Source organism: Sapajus apella, unplaced genomic scaffold (assembly GCF_009761245.1).
Source record: "Sapajus apella isolate SASKATOON/1434 unplaced genomic scaffold, GSC_monkey_1.0 scaffold130, whole genome shotgun sequence".
Taxonomy (NCBI): domain Eukaryota; kingdom Metazoa; phylum Chordata; class Mammalia; order Primates; family Cebidae; genus Sapajus; species Sapajus apella.
This window is the reverse complement of record NW_022437070.1, coordinates 2,785,492-2,811,289: the sequence shown is the minus strand read 5'-3', so window position 1 is coordinate 2,811,289 and position 25,798 is coordinate 2,785,492. Positions and strand designations below refer to the sequence as shown.

Here is a 25,798-nt window from a genome sequence, read left to right as displayed (position 1 = left end):
TTTTTTTTTTTTTTTTTTTTTTTTTTTTTTGAGACAGAGTTTCACTCGTTACCCAGGCTGGAGTGCAATGGCGATCTCGGCTCACCGCAACCTCCGCCTCCTAGGTTCAGGCAATTCTCCTGCCTCAGCCTCCTGAGTAGCTGGGATTACAGGCATGTGCCACCATGCCCAGCTAATTTTTTGTAGTTTTAGTAGAGACGGGGTTTCACCATGTTGACCAGGATGGTCTCGATCTCTTGACCTCGTGATCCACCCGCCTCGGCCTCCCAAAGTGCTGGGATTACAGGCGTGAGCCACCGCGCCCGGCCAAGAACTTGCATTTTTTTATGATCACTTTTTTTTTTTTTTTTGAGACAGAGTCTTGCTCTGTTGCCCAGGCTGGACTGCAATACTGTGATCTCAGCTCACCACAACCTCTGCCTCCCGAGTTCAAGCGATTCTCCTGCCGCAGCCTTCTGAGTAGCTGGGATTACAGGCGCATGCCACCGTGCAAGCTAATTTTTGTTTGTATTTGTAGTAGAGACAGCATTTCACCATGTTGGCCAGGCTGGTCCTGAACTCCTGACCTCAAGTGATCCACCTGCCTCAGCTTCCCAAAGTGCTGGGATTACAGGCGTGAGCTACCTCATCCAGCCTATGATCTCATTTAACTGTATTTATAACAAACCCCAAAATAACAGGGGCTTCAACAGGATAGAATGTTATTTCTCGTCTCACATAAATAGTCCATAGGGCTCATGCCTATAATCTCAGCACTTTGGGAGGCTAAGACAGGTGGACTGCTTCAGGCCAGGAATTTGAGACCACCCTGGCCAACATGGTAAAACATGGTTTCTACTAAAAATACAAAAATTAGCCAAGTGTGGTGGTGCACACCTGTAGTCCCAGCTACTTGGGAGGCTGAGGCAGGAGAATCACTTGAACCCAGAAAGTGGAAGTTTCAGTGAACCAAGATTACACCACTGCACTTCAGCCTGGGCGACAGAGCGAGACCCTTTCTCAAAAAAATCCAACCCAGGCTGGGCACGGTGGCTCATGCCTGTAATCCCAGCATTTTGGGAGGCCGAGGTGGGTGGATCGTGAGGTCAGGAGATCGAGAGCATCCTGGCCAATGTGGTGAAACCCCGTCTCTACTAAAAATACAAAAAAATTAGCTGGGCATAGTGGCACACACCTGTAGTCCCAGCTACTCAGGAGGCTGAGGCAGGAGAATTGTTTGAACCCAGGAGGCAGAGATTGCAGTGAGCCAAGATCACCCCACTGCACTACAGCCTGGGTGATAGTGTGAGACTCTGTCTCAAAAAAAACATAAAAAAAAAATAAAAAACCTCCTGACCTCAGATGATCTGCACGCCTTAGCCTCCCAAAGTACTGGGATTACAGGCGTGAGCCACCATGCCTGGCCCAAGAATCCCTCTTATAATGAAGCTTTTTAATTTGATTTTTATTTTTTCTTAAGTCCCCATTATGCCCGAGAATGACACTTATTATTTCTTACAATTTTGGGACTGGTGACTTCCCAACTTGCATCTCCCATGGTCTGGAGCTTTCTTTTCTTTCTTTCTTTTTTTTAAAGATGGGGTTTCTCCATGATGGCCAGGCTGATCTTGAACTCCTGACCTCAGGTGATCCACCCACCTCGGCCTCCCAAAGTGCTAGGATTACAGGCGTGAGCCACCGTGCCCGGCCTCGGTCTGGAGCTTTCACTTTTTGGGTTGTCTCTCTATGTTGGGGGGCTTTGGAATGTCTTCTCCTTTCTCACTCTTGGGGAAAACTCTCCACGGCCGTGTAGGTGGATGGCGTCAACCCTAGCTCCACAACAGCTATGTGAGCTTTCCAGTTACATTCCCTCGGTGCCTTAGTTTACTTGTCATTATCACTACTTTTAGAGATAAGCTCATGCTCTGTTGCTCAGGCTGGAGTGCAGTGGTGTGATCATACTTCGCTGCAGCCTCAAACGAGGCTCAAGTGATCCTCCTGCCTCATCCTGCCAAGTAGCTGGGACTATAGGTGTGCACCACCATACCCAGCTAACTTTTAAATAATTTTTTTGTAGAGACAGGGTCTTGCTGTGTTGTGTTGGGATTACAGGCGTGAACCACCATGCTTGGCGTTCAGTTAACTTATTCTCTGAGAATGGTGATAGTCCCACATGGATTCTCCTTGGGATTAAGAGGGTACCTTAAGGCCAGGCACAGTGGCTCACAACTGTAATCCTAGCACTTTGGGAGGCCAAGGCAGGTGGATCACCTGAGGTCAGGAGTTCGAGACCAGCCTGGCCAACATGGTGAAACCCCGCTTCAATCAAAAAGACAAAAATTAGCTGGGCGTGGCACTTGCCTGTAGTTTCAGTTATTTGGGAGACTGAGGCAGGGGAATCACTTGAACTGGGGAGGCAGAGGTTGCTGTGAGCCAAGAGTATGCCACTGCACTCCAGCCTGGGCAACAGAATGAGAGTCCATCTAAAAAAAAAAAAAAAAGAGGCCACCTTGATATCACATTTTGCGGGGATGGGGCATTTGAGTTAGGGCCTGGTCAGAAGTTCGCCCTAAATCACACTGCACTTCTCTCTCTTCATCCTCATAGGCCCGTTTCTCCCGCCGTCAGCCCTGCTGCCAGACCCAGACTTCTTCTCTGGCACCGTGTCCCTGCCAGGCCTGGAGCCCCCTGGCGGGCCTGACCTCCTGGACGATGGCTTTGCGTATGACCCCCCCCCACTCTTGACCATGCTGGACCTGCTGCCCCCGGCGCCGCCACACGCCAGCGCTGTTGTGTGCAGTGGGGGTGCTGGGGCTGTGGTTGGGGAGCACCCCGGCCCTGAGCCGCTGACACTGGACTCCTACCAGGGCCCGGGCCCCGGGGACGGAGGCACCGCCAGCCTCGTGGGCAGCAACATGTTCCCCAATCAGTACCGCGAGGCAGCCTTCGGAGGCGGCCTCATGTCCCCCGGGCCTGAAGCCACGTAGCCCCGTGGTGCCGGAGGAGGGGCACTGGGTAGGGAGAGGGGTGGAGGAGCTGTGCAATCCCAATCAGGATGTCCAGCATCCCCATCCCCTTGGCCCACCCTTGGATTGGTCTTCCTCATGCTTCTGAAGCGGACATATTCAGCCTTGGCGAGAAGCTCCGTTGCACAGGTTTCCCCTTGAGCCCATTTTACAGATGAGGAAACTGAGTCCCGAGAGGAAAGGGTATGGCTCTCGTGCACTAGCTTGTTACAGCTGCCTCTGCCCCCACATGTGGGGGGACCTTCTCCAGTCGGTTTCGGAAAAGACTGTACATATGAGAGGAGGGGGCAGATCCACGGCCCTCCCTCCCCAGACTTGAAGGTGGGGGGTAGGTTGTTAGAGTCTTCCCAATAAAGATGAGTTTTTGAGCCTCGGGGGTCTCGTCTGTTCTGCGCTTGGGAAACGCCCCAGTCCTTTACGCAGCAAAGAAAGCCTTCAGGCTTGGGGCTCACGCCTGTAATCCCAGTACTTTCGGAGGCAAGGCGGGAGGATCGCTTGAGACCAGCCTGGGCAACATGACGAAACCCAGTCTCAACAAAAAATAGAAAAATCAGCCGGGCGTAGTGGTGCGCGCCTGTAATCCCAGCTACTTCAGAGGCTGAGGTGGGAGGATCGCTTGAGCCCGGGAGGTGGACGTTGCAGTGAGCCGAGACCGCACCACTGCACTCCACCCTGGGTGGCAGTGCGAAGCCCTGTCTCAAAAAATAAACCACTTCTCCCTATGGACTCCGCCCCTCTCGACTCTAGGACCCGCCCCTCACGTCGGCGGAAGTGCGCTGCGCGGCGTTCCACCTCACTCCGCCCCCTCCCCCTACCGCAGCCTTCCATTTCCGTTTCCGGTGCGGGCCGCGCGCTAGCGCAGCGGTGGGAGGCTGCAACCAGCCGGTGAGTGCAGGCGGCGGGCTCGACTTTCCGGCTTTCGGGCAGGCGTCAGCCCAGCTTCTTCCTTTCCTCGGGCTCTCCCCATGCTGCTGTGGGCCTCTGCTGCGTCCCGGCCCCGTGATCGCTTGTTCCTCACCCCTTTCGGCCTGATGGGCCGAAGGCCGCGCCCTTGCCCCGGCTGTGGGCCAGAAGTCGCCGCGTCTCTCTCGGCCTTCGGCCCAGCAGCCTGTCAGAGGCACCGCCCCCTTGTCAAAAAAAAACAACAACAAAAAAACAAACAAAACTAGCCCAAATCATCCGGCCGCGACGCGATCCACAAGCCCGGTGCAACCCCTCGGTCTCTTCCCTCGCACGCAAGCCCTGCCCCCAAGCTCAGCCCACGCCCTCCCGCCAGCCAGCTCTGCCTCTCTCAGGCTCTACCCTGTTTTTCCTTGGATACTGTCTCTACCACGGCATCTAGATCCCCTCTGTAGACCTCAGCTTCACTCTGGTCTCCTTGCAGTACCCCCTCCCCATGTTCCCGCTCTGGCATCTTCATCTTCCGCCACATCCTTCACCCGTCCTCGACCTCCACCTTCGTACAGCTGCGCTTGCTCCCTTAAAGGCTTTCTCCGATTTCCTTCCCCTGCCCTCATCCTTTTCCTCCTCATCTAGCATGGGGGAGACTTTTCAGTTCTTCTCTTTCCCTTGAGATCCAGCCTTAGGTGCTCAGGGTTTGCCTTCTGACTTGACTTCAAACACTACTAATGTTTCAAAACCATGCATCCCTGACTCCAGCGCGTGGAATCTAGGACACCCCTTTCCCAGGGATGCTCACCTCAGAATCACCTAAGGGTTTTTCAGATTGCCCAAGTTGCCAAATGGAAGTTGTTAGAGATGGACTTGGACATCTGGCACACCGTTCTGAAGCCATACCTCTGCTCCCTGAACCTAAGAGATGTGTTGTTTGAGATCGACTCTGTCACCAACTTGTTAGATGACTTTGATTCTGCCCATATAGTTTTCACAGCCTATCTGACGCTCCTGATACCTTCATCCCTCAGGTTGAGGCCCCAGGCTTGGCCTCACCACAATGTGGCACGAGGCTAGGAAGCATGAGCGGAAGCTTCGAGGCATGATGGTCGACTACAAGAAGCGGGCAGAGCGGAGACGGGAGTATTATGAAAAGATTGTGAGTAACTGGCCGTTCGCCTGGGGTGAGGGACCCTGGGTTGGGGGCCGAAGCTGGTCATCCTGATAAAATCTGGGCTTGGAAGTATGCCAGGACAAGAGCTTCATTTCCTCAGGAGTATATTTGTTAATCGTTTCTTGAGCATAATCATTGATAAGATCCCAAGGGCTTCTGTGTGTCGTAGCATACTGTGTCATTTGGTCAGTGCCAGTTGGGTGTTAGCAAGAAGAAGGGAAATCTCTGTAATGCTCAGAGCAGTACTGGCGTTAGACCGGCCACCTCCAGAATGTTGTCTGTTTTGCTTATTGCTGGCTTCCCCATGCCCGGAAGAGCTCTTGAGGTTTGGCTTGGCATACAACAGGAGTGAGTATTAAGTTGGCTGGGTGTGGTGGCTCACACCTGTAATCCTGGCACTTTGGGAGGCTGAGGTGGGTGGATCACCTGAGGTCGCAAGTTTGAGATCAGCCTGGCCAAAATGGTGAAACCCCGTCTCTACTAAAGATAGAAAAATTAGCCAGGCGTGGTGGTGTGTGCATGTAATCTCAGCTACTCGGGAGGCTGAGGCACGAGAATTGCTTGAATCTGGGAGGAGGAGACTGCAGTGCGCGGAGATTGTGCCACTGCACTCTAGCCTGGGTGACAGAGCAAGATTGTCTCCAAAAAAAAAAAAAAAAAAAAGAGGAGTGAATATAAAGTGAAATCTGACCACTTCTGTCTCCTGTTTGATGCTTCACTTGCTTTTGGGGAGAAGACCAAACTATCACTGGCCTAAAAGACCCTTGTGGTCTCACCACTCAGCCGCATCCTTGGACAGCTCCACTGTCCTCTGTTTCTGTCACCACCGGGCTTTGGCCTAAAATGCCCCCTCCTCACCTGTTTAACTCCTGTGTATCCTAAGCTGGGCTTGGTGGCTCATGCCTGTAATCCCAGCACCTTGGGAAGCCGAGGCAGGTGGATCATGAGGTCAGGAGTTCAAGAACCAACCTGGCCAGCATGGTGAAACCCTGTCTCTACTAAAAATACGAAAAACTTCGCTGGGCGTGGTGGCACACACCTGTAGTCCCACCTATTCAGGAGGCTGAGGCAGGAAAATCACTTGAAACCAGAAGGTGGAGGTTACAGTGAGCCAAGATCATGCCATTACACTCCAGCCTGGGCAACAAGAGCAAAACTCCATCTCAAAAAAACAAGCAAACAAACAAACAAAAGCCTCCAGTGTATCCTTGGTATTCCAGCTTGAAATGGCACCTGTTTACTAGCTTCGGTTCTGTTAGATGACATTTACATAGGCATTCCCCATTTACTCTTGTGTTACCGCCCCAGCCTCCTCCCTGGTCTGCCAGCCGCCAGTTCTGGCCCGCCAGCTGCCAGTTCTGGCCCCTCCAATCTATCCTACCCGGAAGGATCTGAGAGGCCTTTCAAAAGCGCAAAACTCACCTTGTCCCTTCCTTGCTCAGAGTACCTCCATGGCTCCTAAGTGCCCTTGAGAGAAAGGCTCCTTACTTTGGCCTTTGGGCCCTGCATGGCTTGGCCGTTGCCCTCCTCTAAACTCAGCGCCACCCCACACTCTGCCTTGTTCGTTCGTGCAAGTCATTTTGGCCTCCTTGCTATTATTCCGCTGACCCAGGCACGCCCCGGCCACAGGACTTCCGTATGACCTCTTTCCATACCTGGTTCACTACTGCCTGTCTGTCAGATCTCAGTTGTCAGGGAAGTCTTGTTTCCCAGGCTCTGTCAAGTGTCCTTTAAAAATGCCATCATCATTGCTCCCTTCCCCTCTGTGGAATTTAACATACTTGAGATATACATACATGGGCCGGGCACGGTGGCTCACGCCTGTAATCCTAGCATTTTGGGAGGTTGAGGCAGGTGGATCACCTCAAGTCAAAAGTTTGAGACCAGCCTGGCTAACATAGTGAAACCTCGTCTTTCCTAAAAAGACAAAAATTAGCAGGATGTGGTGGTGGACGCTTGTAATTCCAGCGACTCGGGAGGCTGAGGCAGGAGAATCACTTCAACCTGGGAGGCGGAGGTTGCAGTGAGCAGAGATCATGCCACTGCACCCCAGCCTGGTGACAGAGCAAGACTCCATTTAAAAAAAAAAAAAAGAAGAAGATGTACATACATGCACGGGTTGAACATCCCTAATTAAAAAATCCAAAATGCTCCAAAATCTTTTCTCTTTTGAGACAATCTCCCTCAGTCGCCCATCTCAGCTCACTGCAACCTCCACCTCCTGGGTTCAAGCAGTTCTCCTGCCTCACTCAGCCTCCTGAGTAGCTGGGATTGCAGACATGTGCCACTGTACCTGACTAATGTTTGTATTTTTGATAGAGATGGGGTTCTTTCATATTGGTCAGGCTAACTCCTGACTTCAGGTAATTCGCTTTCCTTAGCCTCTCAAAGTGCTGGGATTAGACGTGAGCCACCGTGCGTGGCTAGCCCCAAAATCTGAAACTTTCTGCATGCTGACATGATTCCCCTCCACAAGTGGAAAATTCCACACATAAGTACTTGACACAAACTTTGTTTCATGCACAAAATTATTTAAAATATTGTATACAATTACCTTCAGGCTGTGCTTATAAAGAATTTGGTCTTTGGAGTTGGGTACCATCCCTAAGATACCTCATTACGCATAGGCAAATATTCCAAAATCTGAAAAAATCCAAAACACTTCTGATCCCAAGCATTTTGGATAAGGGATACTTAATGTGTGTGTGTGTATGTCTGTGTGTGTATATATGTGTAATATATATATGTAGACATATATACAGAGCTGGGTGTATGCATATTTGTATGAACAGATAACATGCATGTTTATTATATATATATATATGTGAGACTGGCGACTAGGTGTATTTGGGTCATATTTGTATTCCAGGGTTGAGCCCATCAAATATGGCTTGAAAGGGCAGATGAATGAAAGAATATTAGCAATAGTAGTTAAACATTTGCTTGATCCTTAGCAGGCATCCCCAGGCCACGTGAGAGGGCTTTAGACGCAGGATTTTTTTTGAATCCTTGCAGTCACCCATGAGACAGAGATGGCTCTCGCCGCCACTCAGCAGAGAGGAGGAAGCTCTAAGAGCTCTCTCTTGCCTCTGCCACCCAGAAAGGAACCACGGGACTAAAGGGAGAACTCATGTCTGATAGCATCAGAACAATGTACCCATGAGGATAAGGCCTGGGTCTCTTGGTCATAGTTGAGGCCCCAGCAGTGGCCCAGGAGCACAGCACTCAGGAATGAATAGCTGCCATTTATTAAGGGCCCATGGTGTACCAGACACACTGCCCACCAGTTTGGCATAGTAGTCCCTTTCACAGGCCTGCAAGGTGGGTATTGATCATGCCTGCGTTGAAGATGATGCCTCAATAACAGCTAATGTGTTGAGCAGTCCTCTGGTAACCAGTACACTAGCTACTTGTCTGCGTCTCTGCTTCATCAAAACCACACCCCAGACTGGGAGGTGGTTCTTTTTTTTTCCGAGATGGAATCTCACTGTGTCTCCCAGGCTGGAGTACAGTGGTGTGATCTTGGCCCGCTGCAAGCTCCGCCTCCTGGGTTCAAGCGATTCCCCTGCCTCAGCCTCCTGAGTAGCTGGGACTACAGGTGCATGCCAACAAGCCTGGCTAATTTTTTGTATTTTTAGTAAAGATGGGGTTTCACCATGTTAGCCAGGATGGTCTCGATCTTCTCACTTTGTGATCCACCCGCCTCGGGTGGATGAGTACACTCATCCCGCATGAGTACAGTCACATAGCACTCAGGCAGAGCCAGCACTGTAACCCAGTCTCTGACCCTTAACCTCTCCAAGCTTTTCACCTGCACTTTATCCTGCAGAAATGAGGGTCAAAAAGGTGAGGCTTATAGCAAGACCCCATCTCTGCAAAAAACAGTTAAAAATCAACCAGGTGTGGTGGCATGCACCTGTGGTCACCGCTATTCAGGAGGCTGAGGCAGGATGAGACAGGAGGATCTCTTGAGCTTGGGAGGGTGGGGCTACAGTGAGCTGTGATTGCACCACTGCACTGGAACCTGAGTGACAGAGTGAGACCTTGTCTCAAAAAACAAGAAAGGTGAAGCAACTTGCCTAAGGCAACACAGCCAGGAGATGAGATACCATCCTAGTTAGTCCTTAGAATTTGGAGTCATGGGGCTCTGGGTTAAAATTCTAGTGAACCTGCTTACCTACAATGTGACGTGAGCAAGTAACTGTCTCCGTGAGCCCGTCTCCTCTTCCACATGTGAAATGATGTCACATCAACAATCAGCTTTGGCTGTAACACACCTAAAGCATCCATCAGTGGCTTTGACAAGATAGAAGTTTATTTCTTCGTCACAGAAAAGCCATGAGGTAGCCAGCTCAGCTCGGGGACCTAAGCTGCTGCTTTTTGTGGTTCTCCTGTGCACAGCTTCCCTTCCCAGTGTTGTGTCAAGGTCTAAGAGGCTCTAGCCATCATCTCTTCATTCCACCCGGCAAGGAGGACGAAGGGAGGGAAAGGGGGCAAAGGGCTCCTGCCATTCATTGAGAAAGTTTCTAGGCCGGGTGCGGTGGCTCACACCTGTTATCCCAGCACTTTGGGAGGCCGAAGCAGGAGGATTGCTTGAGCCTAGGAGATCAAGACCAGTCTGGACAACATAGTGAAACCCCGCCTATGCCAAAATATACAAAAATAGGTGGCCATGGTGGTGTGCGTCTGTGGTCCCAGCTCCTCCTGAGGTGGGAGGATTACTTGAGCTCAGGAGGTGGAGGCTGCAGTGAGCTGTGATCGCACCACTGCACTCCTGAGCGAGAGAGAGCGAGAACCTGTCTTTAAAAAAAAATTTCCGGGCCGGGCGCGGTGGCTCACGCCTGTAATCCCAGCACTTTGGGAGGCCGAGGCGGGTGGATCATGAGGTCAAGAGATCGAGACCATCCTGGTCAACATGGTGAAACCCCGTCTCTACTAAAAATACAAAAAATTAGCTGGGCATGGTGGCGCGTGCCTGTAATCCCGGCTACTCGGGAGGTTGAGGCAGGAGAATTGCCTGAACCCAGGAGGCGGAGGTTGCGGTGAGCCGAGGTCGCGCCATTGCACTCCAGCCTGGGTAACAAGAGCGAAACTCCGTCTCAAAAAAAAAAAAAAAAAATTTCCGGATGTTTTCCCATGACATTCCCACTCCTCCCCTACTGACCAGGAAGTAGTCTCGTGAACAGCTGCGAGAAAGGCTAAGAGTTGTACACTTTATTTTGGATTGCCCTGAGCAGGTATATTTGGAGTTCTATGACTGTTGTAGGAAAGGGAATAGATGTGGGTTGCCAGTTAATGGTTTGCCACAAATGGCGGAGACTAGAGCACGCCCCTCAGTGTTATAGGAGTGTTGGACACACGGACCGCTGAGGAAGGCCTGGCCAGTGTCGCTATTGCTCAGTAAATATTAGCTCTTGTTACTGACGTTATTGTTCCTGGTAGAGCTGGAGTTTGGATCCAGGTGGAGGGATGGTGCAGAGGAAAGGCGGGAGCTGGGACTCCAGGCCCCCTCCTTGTTAGCAGGGGAGCTTGCTGCATTGTATTTCCCCTCAGGACTGTGGTGACAGTCAGCCCCTCTCACTGGATGACGGGGAAGCGCTCAAAGAACAAGTGTCTGCGGGTGCTTTGTGGTGCAGGCCTGTACAAGCGGCCATTGTCCCTGTATGTGAACGGGACCTGCATTCCGATCTGGGCTGCCAGGCTGTGGACGATGGCTGGGCCCTGGCTGATGGCTGCTTTGAGGAGAAGGCTCTCATCGCAGTCTTGGGCTGAGATCAGAGGCTGTGGGGCGAGTGTCACTGAGGCCACAGTAGATTGTGGCAGGCTGAATGAGCAGGTCCAGACGCAGTTGGTTTCTCTCTTTCTGATTTGTCCTTGGTGCTTGCTTTCTCTTCCTGTCTTCAGTCCCAAGTGGACTCCGGGTCTGTCATTGCTTCTGTCCTTGTCAACGTTCATTTTTAAACCGTGGTTTGGATAAAGAAACAGCGTCAGAATCCTATGTTCATATGGAAGTGAGAAGTAAACAGGTCTGTCTCCCCCACCGGACTGTGACACCATGAGGGCAGGGCCAGGGCTGTCTCAGTTATTGGTATGCCCTAGCACAGGGCCTGCTTAACAGTTGAATGAATGAATGAGCAACTTCATGAACTCCTCTGACCCCATCTGACCCTAGAGACAGGATAATCCAGTGGTTAAGAATCGGTTTTGGGCAGGGTGCAGTGGTTCACGCCTATAATCCCAGCACTTTTGGAGGCTGAGGCAGGCGGATCACCTGAGGTTGGAAGATAGCCTGACCAACATGAAGAAACCCTATCTCTACTAAGAATACAAAATTAGCTGGGTGTGGTGGCGGGTGCCTGTAATCCCAGCTACTCAGGAGGCTGAGGCAGGAGAATTGCTTGAACCCAGGAGGCAGAGGTTGCAGTGAGCCAAGATCGCACTATTGCACTCCAGCCTGGGCGACAGGGCGAGACTCTGTCTGGGCCGGTGGGGAGTCTGTCCTATGCTACAATATTGATGAACCCATAACATCCAGGGTGTTATGCTAAGTGAAATGAGCCAGCCACAAAAAGACAGTATTGTATGATTCCACTTACAAGTACATAAATTAGTTAAACCTTGCTTGAGCCCAGGAGTTCCAGGCTGCAGTGAGTTATGATCACATTGCTTCACTCCAGCCTGAGTGACAGAGTGAGACTCCACCTCAAAGAAAGGAAGGAAGGGAGGGAGGGAGGGAAAGAGAAAGAGAGAAAAGAAAAGAAAAAAGAAAAAAAGGTGCTTACTTCGGCAGCACATATACTAAAATGGGAACAACACATAGATGAGTGCGGCCCCTGCACAAGGATGACACGAAAATTCTTGAAGCCTTCCATATTTTTGGTAAACAAAAAAAAAACTGAAAGAAAAGTCAAACCCTCAGAAAATACAGTGGTGGTTGACAGGGATGGGGGGAGGAGGAAAAGGGAGTTCAGTTTGGTTTCAGTTTTGCAAGATTGAAAAAGTTGTAGAGCTCTATTGCACCTTAGGGTGCATATAGCTACTACTGTGGTACTGTCTATTTAAAAATGTTGGCCGGGCGCGGTGGCTCAAGCCTGTAATCCCAGCACTTTGGGAGGCTGAGGCAGGCAGATCACCTGAGGTCAGGGGTTGTGACCAGCCTGGCCAGCATGGGGAAATCCTGTCTCTACTAAAGATACAAAAAATTAGCCAGGTGTAGTGGCACACGCCTGTAATCCCATCTACTCGAGAGGCTGAAACTCCCCAGGAGCGGAGGTTGCAGTGAGCCGAGGTCATGCCACTGCTCTCCAGCCTGGGCAACAGGAGCAAAACTCTGTCTCAAAACAAACAAACAAAGAAATTACTCTTAAATTAAGAATAAATAAATGAAAATTAAAAAGAAACAGATTTTGTAGTCAGGCCCGTCTGGGTCCAAATCCTACTTCTGCTTATTGCCAGTGTTAGGCAGGTGGGCCCCATGGCTCTGAGCCTCAGTTTGCTCATCTGTAACATGGGCATAAGAATAGTACTTTTTGGCCAAGCACAGTGGCTCACACCTTTAATCCCAGCACTTTGGGGGGCCGAGCCAGGCAGATCACAAGGTCAGGAGTTCGAGACCAGCCTGCCCAACATGGTAAAAACCCTGTCTCTACTAAAAATACAAAAATTAGCCAGGCATGGTGGCTCATGCCAGTAATCCCAGCTACTCCAGAGGCAGAGGCAGGAGAATCACTTTAACTTGCAAGGCAGAGAGGTTGCAGTGAGCTGAGATCACATCATTGCACTCCAGCCTGGGTGACAGAGCAAGACTGTCTCAAAAAAAAAAAAAAAAAAAAAAGAATAGTACGTTTCTCACATGGTTGGGAAGTTCGAGTGAGTGTGCATAAAACAGTGGCTGGTCTTTAGCAGGGTTCACTGACTTTTCCAGATACTCCCAGCAGAGCCAGGCCCTGGACTCTAGGTGTTTATTCCCAGCTCAGTGCTTTTTCCTTTCTGTAAAGCTGACCCTGCCAGTAGCTTCCCCGTACCTGCCAAATTCTGTCCTACAGTGTCCCGTGAGTCCTGGCTGTGGGAACGAGGCATTTGGCCTGGAGCAGCCTCAGACGTGTGATGGGATCTTGGCCTTGGACTTGGCTGGCCTGTCCCAGGGCAGAGGGAGCTGAGTGTGCTGTGTGGTTCCAGTTGAGGAATCGGCTAAGGAGGCAGGCGAGGTGCAGGGTAAGGAGCTGGACTCCAGTAGCTCCACCTCGCTGGGCCTGTGGTCTGAGCGTTCCCAGACTCAGTTTCTCAAGATGTGAAATGAGGGTGCCAGCAGCCTGGCACCTGGCATGTAGTGAGTGCAGGGTTGAAACTAGCAGGGTATTAGCTGTGGTCCCTGGTGAGTGACTCAGTTCCTTACAGCCCAGGCTGCATCTGCTCATCTGCTGGCTGAGGGCTAGGGTGGGAGATGGAGACAGAGTGAGGGGGTGCAAGAGCTTGGAAACTTGGAGCTGATGTTTTTTCCTGAAGGGGCTCAGAGTCCTCATCTGTTAGTAAGGATTATTTCTCTCTTTCCTTCGCTGGGTGTTATTGAGCTCCTGCCATGGGCCAGGTCCAGTTCTAGGCCCTAGGAATGCAGTGGACAACAAAACAGAGCCCTGCCTCAGGGGAGTTACGTTCTAGCGTGGGAGACAGGTGGTGGATGAATATGAGGGACAGTGGCAGGTGGTAGCAGGCGCTCAGAGGAAAACAAGTGGAGTTAAGTGGGTAAATTGTGTGGTATGTGAATTACATCTCAATAAAGCCACAGAGTGTAGGAGCTGGGATTGATAAGGGGGGAGCTATTTATTCGATTGATTATAGGGTCACCGAGGACGGCTTTTAGGAGGAGATCTGAAAGGAACAGGGGAGCAGCAAGCGCAGAGGTCCTGAGCAGAAGCGTGGGGCATGTCTGGAATGCCCAAGGAATGGTGTGAAGGCCAGTGTGCCTGGAACAGGGGAGGGGAGAAGTCAGAGAGGGACAGGCCAGTGCCTGTGAGGGCTGAGGGGGGTGGGGGGCAGCCCGACAAGTTTCAGTACATTCCCTGGAGACAGAGCCGAGGGACAAGGCTGCCCAGTGGTCCAGGTGAGAGGGGATGCTGGCTGGACCAGGGTGGGGGTGGGGATGAGACGTGATTGGACTCTGGGTATGTGTCTCTGGGTGCTCAAGTCAAGATTTCATGGACAGGACAGCAGCCGCTCCTACAGCTCTTGTAGGCTCCTCTGGGAGCACCCAGCGAGAGGTCAGCCAGGGCCCAGCTCTCTGGAAGCTCAGTGCTGGGAGCTGTAGCTGCCAGATTTTCTTCTTATCATGGCGCTGTTATGATGACTTGGACTTATGACCCCTGCATGCAGGCGTAGACCTGAGGGCTATCAACTTGGGACAGTCTTCCCTGTCTCAGTAGCTTTTTTTTTTTGGCTCATGCGTAAAAGTGGTAGGGACTTAGTGCCCTTTTTTTTTTGGATTTTTTTTTTCCTTTTTGGTTGTTTTAAAAAACAGCGTCATTGAGATACAGTTCACACAGTTCACTCATTGAAGGGTGTAATTCAGTGCTTTTCAAGATAGATTGTACAGATATCACCACAAGCAAATATTAGAACATTTTCATTACCCCAAAAAGAAGCCCTGACCGGGCACAGTGGCTCATGTCTGTAATCACAGCACTTTGGGATGCTAAGGCAAATGGATCTCTTGAGGTCAGGAGTTCGAGACCAGCCTGGCCAACATGGTGACACCCAGGCTGTGCTAGCTACTTGGGAGGCTGAGGCAGGAGAATTGCTTGAACCTGAGAGGCGGAGGTTACAATGACCTGAGATTATGCTACTGCACCCCAGCCTGGGTGACAGAACCCAGCTAATTTTTTGTATTTTTAGCAGAGCCTGGGTTTTTTTTTTTTTTTTTTTTTTTTTTTTTGAGATGGAGTTTCGCTCTTGTTACCCAGGCTGGAGTGCAATGGCGCAATCTCGGCTCACCGCAACCTCCACCTCCCGGGTTCAGGCAATTCTCCTGCCTAAGCCTCCTGAGTCGCTGGGATTACAGGCACATGCCACCATGCCCAGCTAATTTTTTGTAGTTTTAGTAGAGACGGGGTTTCACCATGTTGACCAGGATGGTCTCGATCTCTTGACCTCGTGATCCACCCGTCTCGGCCTCCCACAGTGCTGGGATTACAGGCTTGAGCCACCGCGCCCGGCCAAGAGCCTGGGTTTTGCCATGTTGGCCAGGCTGGTGTCGAACTCCTGACCTCAGGTGATCCGACTGCCTTGGCCTCCCAAAGTGCTGGGATTACAGGTGTGAGCCACTGCGCCTGGTTAATTCCCTTATTTCTAAAGGTTAGCAGGTTGGTTCACCTCTGAGGTATAGCCCACTTAACCTCAGAAGTGAGCTTGCTGCTAAGCTCAGTTGTGTGTGAGGGTGGTGACCCTCAGTCCTGTTTGCTGCTGCAGAAGAAGGACCCAGCACAGTTCCTGCAGGTACATGGCCGAGCTTGCAAGGTGCACCTGGATTCTGCAGTCGCCCTGGCCGCTGAGAGCCCCGTTAACATGTAAGACTGATACGGGAAGCAGGGGAGTGTCTGTGACTGAAGTTTGGGAGTCAGAAGGGACCCGGGGTGGTGAAGAATCTGGAGCAGAGTCTGAAGTATGGACAGATGTTTGGGGACTCAGGCAGGGAAGGCGTGACCTGCATGTGAAGGTGATAGTCACAGGGTGTAAGAACAATGGAGGCCCCAGAGTAGCAGTCGTGGATGGAGGACTTAGAAATGGGTGGAGCCAGGGCTAGAGGCCCAGAGGAAGCAGAGAGTAGGTTGCCAGCGGGGGCTGTCTCAGGGTGCCTAGGGCCCTCACATACCCACTAGGACCTGGTTCAAGTGCCCCACTATTGCTTGGTTCTGAGAAATGGGGCCCTGGTGTCCCCAGGGGCAGTCAGATGACTGGCCTATTTCAGGTCCCAGGAGCCTGAATGTGGAGTCAGGGAAGCTTGCAACAGAGGGACCGAGACCGGGGGGGTGAGGCGAGGGCCGTGGCAGGGGGACCAGAGTGGGCTGAGGACCAGGCTTCCAAGCCTCAGCTGGCAGGGAGCAAGCACTGGGTCCTGGGCAGTGTGGACCCTGAGGTTCTTGCTTTCCTGCTCCCCTCCCACTTCAGGATGCCCTGGCAGGGGGACACCAACAACATGATCGATCGCTTCGACGTCCGTGCCCACCTGGATCACATCCCCGACTACACCCCCCCGCTGCTCACCACCATGTAAGCCACCTCCCAGGGGGTTGCCAGGCACGGCACCACGTCATACCCAAAAGGCCCTGTTCTTTTCCCAGCCTGCCTGTCACCTTCCTAGGAGCCCCTCCTATTTGGTACCGCCCTCAGCCTGAGCGGGACACCTCATTTCCCTTCCTGCTGGTTTGGGGTGAGATCTACCTATTCCCCCTGATTTCAAGGTCTTGCCCTCCCCCAAAGCTCCCCAGAACAGGAGTCGGACGAACGGAAGTGTAACTACGAGCGCTACCGAGGTCTGGTGCAGAACGACTTTGCCGGCAGTGAGTGATCTGCAGGGGGACATGGGATGTGGGGCTTGGGGGCCCCAGAGCCTGGAAGACCTAGATAAATTTGGGAAGAAAAGTTTTATCCATATACTTTCTGCTAAAGGGCCTTGGGTTCCTGCTCCAGCTCTGTGATAGACTCACTTTGCCTGCATCTCTTTCCCCCTCGGGGCCTCCATCTCTGGATTTGGTATAGGGGACATCTGCCCAATTGGTTATTCCTGGCAGGGTCACTTCCATGTACTATGCCTTCTGACCCTGTGGTCTTTTTTCCTTTAAAAAATAGAAGAAATAGCAAGAATACTTTTTTTTTTCTTTTTGAGAGACAGAGTTCACTTTTGTTGCCCAGGCTGGAGTGCAATGGTGTGATCTCAGCTCCCCGTAACCTCAGCCTCCCAGGTTCAAGCAATTCTCTTGCTTCAGCCTCCCAAGTAACTGAGATTACAGGTGTCCGCCAGCACACCTAGCTAATTTTGTATTTTTTTAGTGAAGATGGGGTTTCTCTATGTTGGTCAGGCTGGTCTTGAACTCCCGACCTCAGGTGACCCACTCACGTCAGCCTCCCAGAGTGCTGGGATTGCAGCCGTGAGCTACCGTGTCTGGCCCAAGAATACATTTTTTAAAACATTTATAAAGATGGGGTCTCACTGTATTGTCCAGGTTGGTCTGGAACTCCTGGGCTCACGTGGTACTCCACCTTGTCCTCCAAAAGTGCTGGGATTATAGACATGAACCACCATGCCCAGCCAAGAACACAATTTTTTTTTTTTTGAGACGGAGTCTTGCTCTGTTGCCCAGGCTGGAGTACAGTGGCGCGATCTCAGCTCATTGCAATCTCTGACTCCCAGGTTTAAGCAATTATCCTGCTTCAGCCTTCTGAGTAGCTGGGACTACAGGCACATGCCACCACATCTGGCTTATTTTTTTTTGTATTTTTAGTACAAACGGAGTTTCACCGTGTTAGCCAGGATGGATCGATCTCCTGACCTCGTGATCCGCCTGCCTGGCCTCCCAAGGTGCTGGGATTATAGGCTGAACCACCCTGCCCAGCCTAAGAACACATTTTTTTACCTCTGTGTGTTTTCCTCTGCCTGCACAGATCAAATTGTCAGCTCTGAAGAGGAAATTTCTCCTTGATTTAAATGAATATTTGACAGCACTTGACAATTTGCCAAGTGTTCGTGTATGTCCAGGAATTTTCTCCCAGCTTTATCACCATTGTCAGTTTCCAAATGAGAAAACAGGTGCTCAGGGAAACTTCTCTCTGCTCTGGTCCTGCCCAGGGAGGTTTGGACCCAGACACACCTGGGCTTTTTTGTCTCTATTATCTCATTACATCTGTACAACCACATATCAAAGTAGGGGTGATACCCTGTTTTTGTTTGTTTTGTTTTGTTTTGTTTTGTTTTGAGACGGAGTCTCACTCTGTCACCCAGGCTGGTGTGCAGTGGAGCAATCTCGGCTCACTGCAACCTCTGCCTCCCGTGTTCAAGCAAGTCTCCTGCCTCAGCCTCCCAAGTAGCTGGGATTACAGGCACCTGCCACTTCGCCTGGCTAATTTTGGTAGTTTTAGTAGAGATGGGGTTTCATCATCTTGGCCAGGCTGGTCTTGAACTCCTGACCTCATGATTTGCCTGCCTCGGCCTCCCAGAGTGCTGGGATTACAGGCATGAGCCACTGTGCCCAGCTGTCACACCATTTTACAGACAAGGACATGGAGGGGGAACACCCTCTCCAAGGAGCTGGGATTTTCCACGTGCATTTAACTGCAGCTCTCTCCTGATGGAAAACTCCTAACTCACCTACCAAGAAGGACTTGAGATTCCTTCCTTGGGGTTCCCTGTGGAGTTAAGGGAAGGATGGAGTTCTCTGCTTGGTTTGTCCCTTACCACCTGGCGGTCTGTTTCCTCCTTGAGAAGGGTGGTGATGATTTTATCGCAGGGATGGTTGTGAGAGTTGAGTGAGGTGATGTGTATACAATTACAGCACTTAGCCTGGCACAGCTGACCCTCCATATGGGTTTGCTAGTCCAGTATGTGTTTATTTCTAAGATAGATGCTGTTTTGTTTTCTAAAATCAGAGGTTGCTAAAATTCTAACCATCACCGAGGCCTTAGAATCAGGGAAATTTGTTATTGATACCATTTTTGCCATCATTCCAGGCCATGTGGATTCTTGATGGTAGAGCCAGGGTTCCCCTTAGTTTCATCTCAGTCTGCATTCATTCATTCATTCTCTCACTCATTCACTTCCACACACAGTAATTGAGCACCTGTGGTGAGCACCTGTGGTGCTACTCTGGGATCAGTGGCATGGTAGGGGAGAGGGCAGCAACACCATACTCAATCTCAGTGCCGATGACTGCAAACCAAGGTGATGTGACAGACAGCGTGCCATTCCCTGAGAAACAGGACAAAAGTCCTGGTCTGAGGCTGAATAGTAGCTCCCTGGGAGGCGCGGATAGGCCACAGGATTCCAGGCCAGGAGTAGCCTCTGCAGAGCCCTGTGTGGGGCAGGACTGTGGGCACACTGGAGGGGTAGAGAGAAGGTCCATGCGGCTAGAGCAGGGAGAGCGAGAGAGCTTGTGTGAGACAGGGTCAGCAGTGCCTCTCCTGGGCTTTGGAGATGATGAGTAGAAATTGAGGTATCTGCCAGAGCAAGGAAGGGCCATTCTGCATCCGTTTCTGGCCTGCCAGCCCACCCACCTCTGGTTCCAGATAGAAAAGCTGAGGCCCAGGAAGGGAGGGAGGGAAGGAGGAAAAAAAGGAAGAAAGGGAGGAAGGGGACTCACCCAGAGTCCCACAGCGAGTCAGAGACATGTGTCTCAATGCAGGGAAGATCAGGGAGGCTCTGGTACAGTGTTGAGCCCCCCAAGCTGGGTGTTGTGGGGTGCAGGAGAGCCCAGGTCATCCCAGCCCACACCCAACTTAAACCGAGCCACAGAGGGGCACGCAAGGGAATGAACTGTGCAGTCAGAATGGCATGTGGCACTGGGTTATGGTTCTGAAGGGTCCAGCCTGAGGCCTCCAGAAACAGTGAGAATGGTGGTAGAGTGCCCCCATACAAGGCACTCACTCTGCCTGTGGTTCCATTTTATGAAAAAGGAAACCGAGGCACAGATGTGTTCAGTCACTTGTTCAAGGTCGTGTATCCAGTGAGTGGTGTGTCCAGGGCTCAAAGGAAACCGAGGCACAGATGTGTTCAGTCACTTGACCAAGGTCGTGTGTCCAGTGAGAGGTGTGTCCAGGGCTCTGCTGTAGTTGCCTGCGTCCTACCAGGCACAGTTTGATTATCTGGAAGTAGTGACTGCCCCCAGCGGCACGGGGGTTGCACCCTTGTGTTTCCCCGCTGAATTCCTAGGGTCCCCCACCCACTCTGACCCAGGGCCTCTTGTTTGCTGCAGTCTCAGAGGAGCAGTGCCTGTACCAGATCTACATTGATGAGTTGTACGGAGGCCTCCAGAGACCCAGTGAAGATGAGAAGAAGAAGTAAGTCGGGGTCTGGGGTGCAGGGCGTTGGGGAGGCAGGAGGCTGCGAGCCCCAGCCAGGCCTGGCCTCTTGCATCCTGTCCACCAGGGCCTCCACAGAACCGAGGATGGTGCCCAGCACACAGTCAGTGCTCAATTAATAACTGTGTAGGGGAGGAAGCCCTACCAGGGGGCCCGGGCTTGCTGAGAGCGCTGCCTTGCATTCTCAGCTTGGGGAGTGGGGGAGGTGCAGGCCCTGTGGTGAGACAGTCCTGCGTGTGAATCCTGCCTGTGAGGCTCTGAGTGGAATCCTCTCAGCCTTGCCGTGCTGCCCTGTAAAGTAGGGTTGGCCGGAGTCCCCACTGCCTGGAGTTGGGAGGAGTGCAGGAGGCGCAGCTTGTGAAGTACCTGTCCCAGCGGTGTAGTGAGCTTGCAGACAGCCCTAGCTGATGTCACTCTGGAGAGAGGCTTCTCAAAGCTGTGTCCCTCAAGGAGTGTCTGGGGAGACCAGGCCTTATCCTGGAGCAGCTCCCTCTGAGTCTCTCGTCCCTCTCTCCACCTCAGTCTGATGAGCACAGGTCCCCTGCCCTCACACACGCTGTTCCTCTGCAGGGCTTAGCGCTCCTCCTCCAGGCCAGCTGCTGTTGCACCGGTGCACAGTAGCCTGCAGCCCTGCTCGGGGCTGGGCGGTCCCCTCAGTGATGCCTTCCCTCCTGCTCCCCCTGACTGCTGGCCGCCTTCCTCCACTGGGAGGGGTCACGCGGGACTGGACTGGGAGCTTCTTGGAGACTTCGACCCTGGTCCTCGGCCCCAGCTTCAGGATCCTGCTCAGGCCCCTTGGGCCCTGCTCTATTCAGAGCAAAGCTGGGGCACCTGTCCGCTCAGGAGGACTCTGGGCTGTGCCCTCGTGGGGCTCATGGTATAGGTGGGAGACAGATGTTCCCCAACAGAGATGACCCAACGAAGGCAGGGCTGGGGAGCTCAGGATGGTGCCCCCCCACCCTAGGGTATGAGTCCAGGACTTCTTGGCAGGTGGGGCCCTGGAGCTCAGATGTGGAGGAAGAGGGAGGAGCTGGGTATGGGCAGGAGCAGAGGGTCCTAGGCTGAGGGAGAGCCTGAGGAGAGGGCCGTGGCACTTGAGAGGCCGGACTGGGGCCCTCGTCTCCTCTGGACAGGGCCCTGGCTCAGCAGCTCTCCCATCCCAGGCTGGCAGAGAAGAAGGCTTCCATCGGTTACACCTACGAGGACAGCACGGTGGCCGAGGTAGAGAAGGCGGCAGAAAAGCCAGAGGAGGAGGAGTCACCGGCCGAGGAGGAGAGCAACTCGGACGAAGATGAGGTCATCCCCGACATCGGTGGGGTCCCCTCTCTGCCCTCCCCACCTGCAGTCCCTGGGCATCGTTTTTGTGTCTCGTCTGTCACCCTTTGTGGGGCACCCCGCACTTAGGAGCCATGTCTCTCTCCCTCTCCCGCCCCAGGGCACCCAGTCTCCTGCCACCTCTGTCTCACTTCACTCCCGACCTCCTCTGTTCCCGCCTTCCTCTGTCTCACTCATCTTACTTGTAGGGCACTGTTTCTGTGATCTTTTCCCCTCCTAGGTGTGGGCTCCGTTCTCCTCCACCTGGGCCGGCCTCTGCCTCTGCCTCTGCCTCTCTTTCCTGCTTTCTTCCCTCCTCTGGAAAACAAGTGTTCATCCTCTTACAGAGTCATCCCTCATCCCTTGGGCATCTGTTTGCCCATCCCTCCCCCTATCTGCCACTTACCTCCCCTCTGGATTCCCATTGATCAAACCACCCCCCAGTCTCTTGGTTTTTCTCATCCTGGCTGTCACTGCAGCAGCCGGCTGCAGTTTATTCACTCTCTGCAGAGCCGCACATTGACCTCCGCCCAGCCCTCCTTCCACCGGCCAACCATGTGCCCTGCTCCCCTGCCTGCTGAGTGATCTTCAGCTGCCATCTGTCTGCCCGTGTTCAGCCCTCCCTCTCACGTCAACCCTGCCACACACGTCTCACTCATCCATTCCTCCCTCCTTTCGTCCACCCATCCCTCTCTCCCACCTTCCCTCCCTCCATTTCACCCATCCCTTCTGTCCTCCATCTGTCCCTCCACCCATCCATCCATCTCTCCTTCCCTCTTTCCCTCCCTCCGTTCATCTGCCCCTTCCAAGCCCTGTCCCCCAGCTGCCTCCATCCACCGTGTGTTGTGCTCACCTCTGGCCAAGCCCTGTGCCAGCCTAGGGGATGCCAAGATGAGCCAGAACCGATGCCATCCCTCCCTGAAGATTCCTACAGTCTGGCAGGCGCCCCATCCACCTCGACCTCCCGGGGCGCTGCCCCTTCATCTCTGTCCTCTCACCTGGCCGTGGCTCCTGACAGCCTTTCTCTTGGTGCAGACGTGGAGGTGGACGTGGATGAACTGAACCAGGAGCAGGTGGCAGATCTCAACAAACAGGCCACTACTTATGGCATGGCTGACGGCGACTTCGTCAGGTGAGGCCTGCCTGCTGACACCCTTCCCCACTTTGTAGGTCCCACCCTGGCATCTGTTACCCTCAGTACTGACAGCCAGACTCGTTGTGAGCACTTGTCTGCCTAGCCCTGGGCCCAGGACTTTACACGTGCAGGTCCCTGAGCCTATGGTGGTCGTGGGACCACTTCATCTGCAGAAACAGGCTGCACCCAAAATCACCCAGCCTGCCCTACCTAGTGTGACCTGGAGTGAATCTGACCCTTTGACGCTCAGGGGATTCCTAGGCTGGGGGACAGCGACCTCTAGTGGAGAGGCTTTGTTTTCTGGTCATTCATCCCAGCAGTTGCTGGTCGTACCTCTACCCTGAGCCACACCCCTTTCTGAGCTCACAAGACCACACAGGATGGTCCCAGCTCACTGGGCAATGAACCGGAAACCAAGCCTGAGCATGGCACCCTCTGCCCAGAGCCCTTTACAGCTCCCACCTCCCTCAGGAGCATCTGGTGTCCTCACCACGGCTGTAAGGTCTTACCCATCTGGTCCTCTTGACCGCCCCAACCCCCTGTCCAGCCTCCATGCCTCCTTGCTCCTCAGGTGCAGAGGCCTGGGCCGGCCCCTGGGCCACTCTGGCTGCTATGTGCTTCGGGCGTCTTCAGCTTGCTCTCCCAGGCTTCTCTCCAGATGTCCTGTTCTGTGTGGCTCCCCTGAGCTCCCTCTTGAAAAGTGCAGCTTCCTCTGCCTTTACTGTCTCATAGACCATGCATTTTATTCCCTTGCTCATGATCTTCCCCCCTAGAGTGTAAGCCCATGCAGGTGAGGATTTGTTTTTTTTCAGTTCTGATTTTTTTTTTTTCCTGTACCAAGAACCTAGTTTTAGCTGATTCAGTTCTGATTTCTTGATACCTAAAATAGCACCTGGCACCCAGAGGGTGCTCGATAAGTTGCGCTGAATGAAAGACACCTCAGGCTGGCATGTGGTGACTTGGGTCCCTCATTTTTTTTGATGAGTTAGCTTGTGTCCTTACCTTGTGGCCTGCCCCTCCTCCACCCTGATTCTCACCCCTCCATAGGATGCTTCGGAAAGACAAAGAGGAGGCAGAGGCCATCAAGCATGCCAAGGCCCTTGAGGAGGAGAAGGCCATGTACTCGGTGAGGGCTGGGCTGGAGTGGAAGGGGACAGGGGTGTGTCTCAGGGAGGGCACTCCCCACCAGCCTGGCACCCGCCCTTCTCCAGGGACGCCGCTCTCGACGCCAGCGGAGAGAGTTTCGGGAGAAGCGGCTGAGGGGTCGCAAGATCAGCCCACCCAGGTAGGGCTTCTCTCTCAACCCCCACCCTGCTGGCATCTGGGGGCGGGGTGCAGGGGCTTAGGGCCTGAGAATGCTCTTTGGAGGGAAGTGAAGGAGTCTTCCCAGCGGGGCAATACATGGCCTGCGTGAAGGGTTTAGAGGTAGGGACGACCTTGAGCGTCACGTGGATTCCTTTCCTTGCCCTCCCCTCACCCTGCTGGATTGGGGGCCCTTGCCAGACTCCCAGGAGCCCATGCACAGGCAGCATGAGGTGATCTCCGGGTGGCAGAGGAGCTGAGGGCAGTGCAGAGGGCACAGGCCTTGCCCTGGACTCTCAACCAGTTCTGCTGCATGGCCACTTCCTGTGTTGGAGTTTGGACAAGTGATTTCCCGAACACTCTGAGCTTCACTTTCTTCCTTTGAAAAATGAGGCATTATCACCTACAAGGAGAGAGAGCTGGGGCAGTCCCCATGGGGAGGTCTTGGGTCAGGTTTGGATGAGGTAGTCTGGCTTGGAGCAGAGAGCCCAGCCTGGGTTGGGAGTCCTTGAGGAAAGTCCCCATGCAAAGCCATGCCTCTTTTTGCCACATCTCTTAAAGGACAGGGATTGAGAGTTCTTGTAAGGCTAAAATGACTTGTAGGTTCAGGGGTTGGCATGGGAAAGATCCCTTAAAGAGTACCACTGATTGTCGCTGCCATTAGTGCTGGCACAGAGGCACACATAGGGTAGGCAGGAAAGTCCAGGCTGGGTACCTGCAGGGCCTGGGTTTGGATCCTGGTTTCTTCATTGATGAGCTGTGTGATGCTGGACAAGTGACTTCACATCTCTGGGCCTCAGTTTCCTCAGCTGATAAGTCTTTTTTGTTGTTGTTGTTCTGTCACCCAGGCTGGAGTGCAGTGGTGCAATCACAACTCACTGCAACCTCAAACTGCTGGGCTCAGGTGATCCTCCTACCTCAGTCTCCTGAGTAGCTGAGACTACTGGCATGCATCACCACACCCAGCTGATTAAAATAAAAAGTATTTTGGGGAGACGGGATCTTGCCATGTTGCCCAGGCTGGTCTCAAACTCCTGGGCTCGAGTGATCCTCCCACCTCAGCCTCCTGTAGTACTGGGATTACAGGCGTGAGCCACCGTACCCAGCCTATTTTAGTCTTACCATCATCTTCATCATCATTAGTAAGTCTGGATCCAGTGAGAGCCAGAGATGAGGAACAGGAGGAGGGATGCTTTCACTCTAGGGACAGGAGGCCAAGCAGAACCAGGGCTGCTGAAGTCCAAGTTCCTCAGAGTCATGATGGGTCTGGGACATTGTGGGGCGGGGCCTAAGTTCATGCTTTGGACAGATCTGAGGTGGGGTTGGGTGGAGCACTCAAGGTAAGGCCCCCAACCTGGTCAGCAGCCCCCCTCACTGTGCCAGGTACCTAGCATTGGGTCTTCAGGTTGAGAGGCTTATCCCAAATTCATACCTGCCGAGATCTTAAGCGCCAACTTGTCCCATGCCATTCTTCTCTCTGTAGCTATGCCCGCCGAGACAGCCCCACCTATGACCCCTATAAGCGGTAAGTCCTCCAGAGGACCAGGGAGTAGCAACCAGGGAGCCCCCTGGTGGGGGACAGGGGCGCTGAGGAGGGTGGGAGGTTCACCCACCTAGGCCACCCCGAGGTCACAGACTGCATGTGTTCTGGGTCTGAATCATTTTTGTGTTTTCCAGATCATTGTCTTATTTTCCCAGTTTTTTTTTTTTTTTTTTTTTGAGACGGAGTTTCGCTCGTTACCCAGGCTGGAGTGCAATGGCGCGATCTCGGCTCACCGCAACCTCCGCCTCCTGGGTTCAGGCAATTCTCCTGCCTCAGCCTCCTGAGTAGCTGGGATTACAGACACGCGCCACCATGCCCAGCTAATTTTTTGTAGTTTTAGTAGAGACGGGGTTTCACCGTGTTGACCA

The 25,798-nt window shown here is 52.9% G+C and overlaps 2 protein-coding genes and 1 non-coding gene across 10 annotated transcripts in view; all 3 read left to right on the top strand.

Moving 5' to 3' along the window:
• RELB (RELB proto-oncogene, NF-kB subunit) overlaps positions 1–3,378 on the top strand; it is a 41,442-nt gene extending 38,064 nt beyond the window's left edge. For 2 of the 3 annotated variants that reach the window (XM_032262688.1, XM_032262687.1), the window contains exon 11: positions 2,587–3,378. In XM_032262688.1, coding sequence (XP_032118579.1) covers positions 2,587–2,966 — 380 coding nt within the window. In that variant the 3' untranslated portion in view covers positions 2,967–3,378. The remainder of the gene's footprint in view (positions 1–2,586) is intronic. The other variant, XM_032262686.1, reaches the window with a different exon arrangement.
• Positions 3,379–3,790: 412 nt separating this feature from the next.
• Positions 3,791–25,798, top strand: part of CLASRP (CLK4 associating serine/arginine rich protein) — a 30,083-nt gene continuing 8,075 nt past the window's right edge. For 3 of the 6 annotated variants that reach the window (XR_004264126.1, XR_004264124.1, XM_032262674.1), the window contains exons 1-11: positions 3,791–3,890; positions 4,931–5,058; positions 15,535–15,632; positions 16,234–16,335; positions 16,546–16,625; positions 20,031–20,115; positions 21,300–21,448; positions 22,486–22,582; positions 23,633–23,711; positions 23,797–23,870; positions 25,371–25,412. Coding sequence is in view for 2 of the 6 variants with exons in the window: in XM_032262674.1 (XP_032118565.1) it covers positions 4,960–5,058; positions 15,535–15,632; positions 16,234–16,335; positions 16,546–16,625; positions 20,031–20,115; positions 21,300–21,448; positions 22,486–22,582; positions 23,633–23,711; positions 23,797–23,870; positions 25,371–25,412 (905 nt within the window). In the remaining 4 variants the exon portion in view is untranslated. Of the gene's footprint in view, positions 3,891–4,930; positions 5,059–15,534; positions 15,633–16,233; positions 16,336–16,545; positions 16,626–20,030; positions 20,116–21,269; positions 21,449–22,485; positions 22,583–23,632; positions 23,712–23,796; positions 23,871–25,370; positions 25,413–25,798 lie in introns of all 6 variants that reach the window. The other 3 variants (XR_004264125.1, XR_004264123.1, XM_032262673.1) reach the window with 1 other exon arrangement.
• LOC116539705 lies at positions 11,848–11,951 on the top strand. The gene has a single exon (XR_004264145.1). It is a non-coding gene; the product is annotated as a U6 spliceosomal RNA (small nuclear RNA).